Raw genomic sequence first — 5,492 nt, 5'->3', positions numbered from 1 at the left:
ATACTATTTGTAAGATTTATCATGGTCATCATTTTTGTGCAAACTCTCTTATTGATCTCGCAATTATCTCTCCTCTCTCTCTCTCACGCGCGCACACACACACACACACACGTACGCGCGCGCGCGCTGGGCACGCCTATGTTGCCGGGTGAAAACGCATGTGTGTATAATATGGTATTTTGTTATATGGTCGCGAGAAATTTATGGTAAAGGTGACATTCAAGTTCACATTTATTAAGTTACGTTAGTCTAATGAATCGCAGGTAACCTATGGTTTGTAATAGACGTGAAATTCTCCTTCTTCTATAATGACGTATCGGAGCCTATACGTCCGCAGTTTTATTGATTTAATTACCCCACCCCCAGTATTATTAGGACACCAGTGATTTTAATTATAGCAATGCAATTATCGCCAGGTTGCTCGGTCCACATAGAGTTATGTCGACCTTGAAAGTCAATGTTGCCCTCGAGCTCCTGTCACAATGTTGCCCTCGAGGTCCTGCCACATTGATTTCCTCGGTCCACACAATCACACGATTGCTCTTTCAATCAGAGAATAAATGTGTAACATATAATATGTTATTTGTTACGCGCTTAAGCCTCTAGATAACACGAATTTATTATTGCAATGTTGCAAAAGCTTGAAAATGGCAGCCGTGTAAAAGGCAAGGCTGTTTTTAAGTTGTCAATAGCGCAGTTGTACAAGTAATTTCCGGTAAAACCGTCGTCTGTTATTACATTCATTTGGCAGCTTTTGTTAAAAGCCATATCATGTCGCCGTTCTAGATATCTGCTATTCACTTACGTGTATTATAGTGTATTACCAGTAGGCGGACGGCTATTGTGAAATATATTAGTCCATTACGTATTCCACGTTTGAATCGTTAACCATTCATAATTTTATGAGGTACATTCTATATTCAGCGTTCGGAAAAATCCGCCCTGATCTGATTCGTTCCACACAAATTTCTCTATTCGCGCATGGTATAGCATATATTCGCGTATCGCACAGTATATGCCCTCAGTAGAACTCAACAATGCTGAAAGAGAAGCGATGTTATTACTTAAAGAGATCAAGAGATAAGAGGATAAGAAAATGCGAGCGATTTATAACGTACTAGATATAATATGGCTAATATGGCTATAATAACCCTGTTAATATAGCAACTGACCGGCTCTAACATGACGCCTCCGCGAACAACAATACGCGGCCCACGTGCTGGAAGCGATACACACACTCGTCGGCATTCCTAACCTTGTGTTTACCTCGCGATCTATATACTACCGCACCGAAACACTGCCCCCCCCCCAAGGACGTGTACAACGTTGTTGCCGTCTTTCTGATATCCGGATTGCAGAAACGCTACAATCTCTTCATTCATGTTTTCCGGGAAGCGTCGAACCCCTCACGCCCTTTCCTCCGCCCGCGCGCACCATAACAACGCATGGCCCGTGTATTCCGTCGTGCAGTTTAGACAGAAGACGATTGACGCAGAAATTCGGAGAAAACTTTTACGAGAAACTGGAACACGGGAAGAGCAGCCATCGGGAGAAGACGCTTACTTGTTCTCGTCTGAATGTCCATGATGATGCAGTCAAGCACGCATCGGCTGTCGTAGGTGTAGCCGTCGCTGGCGCACACAGGTGAGTAGATCTCCGGACATCCCAGTATGCAGTCAGTGTTCAACATTGCCGCTCGCGGACTTTCCGCACAGGTCAATCCTGAATGGCAACAGAAGAACAATGGTCAGTAATCAGTAATATCAGGGGTAGATAATGACTAATTTATCTATTTATCTTTTTAATAATAATTATGATTTATCATTATCTGAATTGTCATTATCTACCACTGGTAATATGAGGCCATTATGAAATCAAAGTTAACGCTAGGAGGGCATTGTTTCATTTAATAATATAGTGGCAATAGTCACGCCAGCTATAGGGGGTCAAAGGTCTAAGAAACGATAAGGGTTCAATAGTCAAGTCAATGGATGGATGGATGGATGGATAAATGGATGGATGGATTGATGGATGGATGGATGGATGGATGGACGGATATACATTCTTGTAGTGGAGCTGGAACCTCCTGTCTTTGCCTTACCTGGTCCGGTACCCGTTTGTCGGTCACATTCTCCTTCGTAGTCTACGGCTAGCGTAGCGTCATCTAAAGAGATGGAACGATATATACGATGAACAACGGAACCGTTACCGCATGTGTCAAAAGGCAGCAAAGCAGATGGCTCATAGCGTCAAATCTCGATCATGATTGCTTCAAGGACCGTTTACGCTTACAAACTGACATGAAGCACCATGTGGCTATACCGATTACTGCTCGTTTCTTTTCAGGAAAATTCAGTAGCACTGCCTGCTGTAACAGGACGTGTGTGGTAGTGAAAATTTTGATAGAATTATGTCGAGCGGTAATACACCCATTAGTTTACTGAGTGGTGGGAGACGCCGCACACAAATTTAGAAACGTGGTTCGGTAACCTTTTCTTTTAAACGGTGTGCGAAGAATAACGCTTCATGGACATTTCTGCCAGCACTCGGACCCGTTTCGTTGTGTATCCGAAAAATCCGATGAAGATTACGGTATTTTAAGCATGCACGCAGATGTTGACAAGCAGGCAAGCAGGCAAGCGCGCGTATTTGCATGACTTGCATGTGTGTCTAGGACGTCGACAAGCGGCTGTTAATGACGCTATGATCTAGCCTGCAGCGCAACCTATTTGCAAGGCGGATCACTGCTTGGGTTTTACTTACTACAGAAGAAAGTCGAAGATGCGTGGAAATTGGATCAATGGTTAATGTGGCCAGCTAAAGGACACCCCCTAGCGTTCGACAAAAGTCGCGGTGATGAAGTCTGCTTCTAATATACGATATATATATATATATATATATATATATATGTATATATAAATATATGTAAATAAATAAATATAGGAGATGTGTGTGCGTGTGTGTGTACCCATAGCTTCTAGGGATGGTAGTTAAACGGCGGATGTGCGCTAGGCAACTCTCCCAGTAGACCTCTCAGACCACGCGACCTCCGTTTGACTTTCCGCAGCGCTCCTGCTCGGTTACCGTTGGTGAGTAGTAACACTGTTTGGCTTGTCACTGCAGTGGTTTGCAGCTGTGAGAGGAAATGCTTAACCGCTGGCCCCAAGATACCAACTGTCGTATTTTAGGAGGTGTGGCCACTTTTGTGTGGAGTTTGAATGATCTGTCGCTGGTTATTATTACCTGGTAATAGAGAAATCCTTTTTGAAGACGGCAAGAGAATGGTGCTCTCTGCATACGTTCGGAAGATGATAATGAATTTTTGTCATTAAAAGCGCACTTAGCAGGGCAATCAATTCTCACTGATTATTTTAGCAGGTAGCTTCGGCTCGCTCATTCTCAGTGATTCTCAAGCGCATGCTTGCAGCTGCGCAGCGCGAAATCAGAACGAACGCAGAGTTGCATTGCGATGCAAAGGACGAAAGCTGCATCAAAGTGGCGGGCACAACGGCACGTGGATCGCATTTCAGCCCTGCAAGCAGCTGATAGTTATCGCAGAAGATTTGCACATTTTTTATTATAAAAATCACGCTACGTTGTTGTGCGCACTTATATTCACAAACATTTTGATAGGTGTCGCCACTTTTACTGCAAAGTGGTTGGTACGAATCTGGGCATGCGCAGTCTAGCGTTGGTCTGCCACCCTTGGTTGCGCCGTCACAGTCCAAAGTTTGGACTCCAAACTACAAACGCTCGAGTAGCGTAATGAAATTTCTTCTCCTGAATGCAAAGTGGGATGGAAATCAAAAGTAAAGCATGATTAACTGTATACAAGGAGTTTGTCACAACAATCGAATTTCGTTCCTAGAGAAGAACTGACTTGCTTGTTTCGGCGTCTTACAAGAGTGACTGTAACCGTTTTCTAGACTGATGCAAGTTGTACTTGTAGAGTACATTGTTGTTTAATAGAGCACACACGCACGCTCGCACGCACACCTGGACGCACGCATGCACGCTCGCACGTACGCACGCACGCCTGCACGCACACAGAGTCGTAATCTGCGCAAATCCCTAAGATATTGGTGAATATTCTGCATGAGTAATGAGATTGACGAATGAATATCCTATATACTATTTATGATTGTTCAAATAAGAGATTTTCAATTCGAATTAGAACGGGGTTTATGCCAAATTACTAGTGTGTATGTTCTCGCTATTTCAAATGTATGTTTTCAGCAAAATATATATGGAGAGCGTGAACACAGATCTAACAATATCCTAGATTAGAGGCATAATAAGATAAATTTGGCGCCTTATAGTTATAAAGGCGAGAGATTGCATAAATATTTATCACACCAAACCAACGGGGGCTGTGCGATCAGCAAATCTCTAGCGAATGTGAGTGAGGCGGGGTGAGAAATTCATTACCTGAATAAAAATGGGGGAATTCATTTTGTGTTTTTAACAAAACTATGGGCGGCAGCTGCAACCGCCCCCTTCATAGGCTAAATCATTGACACACACGCACTGACACACGCGTACAACAACGAACGCACGCACGGACACAACACACGCACGCACAGACACACGCGCGCACCAACACACGCACGCACAGACACACGCGCGCACCAACACACGCACGCACAGACACACGCGCGCACCAACACACGCACGCACGGGCACAGGCGCACAACAACACACACACACACGCACAGACACACGTGCGCACCAACACACGCACGGACACACGCGCACACCAACGCACGCACGCACAGACACACGTTCACACCAACACACGCACGCACGGACACAGGCACAACATAACAACACACGTATAATTGCTTAGTTATAACGAACATGTAAAGTCACACTGGCAGTGGTTACTATCATATACACCCCCGTAGGCACGCACGCATGAACGCGCATACGCATCCACGTTTACGATATACACACCGCTCATTGCCTCCTATTACTGGTTTTACATTGACCGTGCGAACTACTTGTGTGCTTGCTCGTCTGTTATTATGAGAAGTCGCACGCGAACGTAACTTGTTTACAACCATAATATTATTTAATGTCGTGGCAGCAACAAAGCCTCTATCGGCGAATAGCTAGCCGACTATAACGAAGTAAATTCCTCACAAATCTACTTCGTTATCACCCACCTTATAATGGCTCATACGCATACGTAGTAACACTTGCCTTTCTGATAAGCGATGCAGTCGAGTTCGCAGATGTTAGTGTAGGTGGTGCCATCTGTCCCACAAACTGCGTCGAACTCCAGGTTGCAGTAGCTGCAGTTCTCAAACTCTTGGTCGGCTGTGGGAGATACAGCGAGTGAAAATGTGACCCGCTCCAGCATAATAAGGACTAAGTCGCAAGTCATTGTTTTGAGTAATGAGCACAGCACGCACACATGCATGTCAATGGACAAAAATAAGTTCCTAAGTGCATATTTAATCCGGATATATAGGTTCAGATATCTCTAGATT

General features: G+C 44.4%; 1 protein-coding gene across 1 annotated transcript in view; it reads right to left on the bottom strand.

Annotated features, from left to right (window-relative positions):
- The window catches only part of LOC106817392 (serine protease inhibitor dipetalogastin-like), a 21,123-nt gene that overhangs the window by 5,873 nt on the left and 9,758 nt on the right, over positions 1 to 5,492 (bottom strand). The window contains exons 5-7 of the mRNA XM_014822057.1: positions 5,203 to 5,319; positions 2,102 to 2,164; positions 1,564 to 1,722 (exon numbers count right to left, since the gene is read on the bottom strand). Of these exons, the coding sequence (XP_014677543.1) occupies positions 1,564 to 1,722; positions 2,102 to 2,164; positions 5,203 to 5,319 (339 nt within the window). The remainder of the gene's footprint in view (positions 1 to 1,563; positions 1,723 to 2,101; positions 2,165 to 5,202; positions 5,320 to 5,492) is intronic.

Source organism: Priapulus caudatus, unplaced genomic scaffold, assembly GCF_000485595.1.
Source record: "Priapulus caudatus unplaced genomic scaffold, Priapulus_caudatus-5.0.1 Scaffold1710, whole genome shotgun sequence".
Lineage (NCBI taxonomy): Eukaryota > Metazoa > Priapulida > Priapulimorpha > Priapulimorphida > Priapulidae > Priapulus > Priapulus caudatus.
Note: the sequence above shows the minus strand (reverse complement) of the source record. Positions and strands in the feature narration are given on the sequence as shown.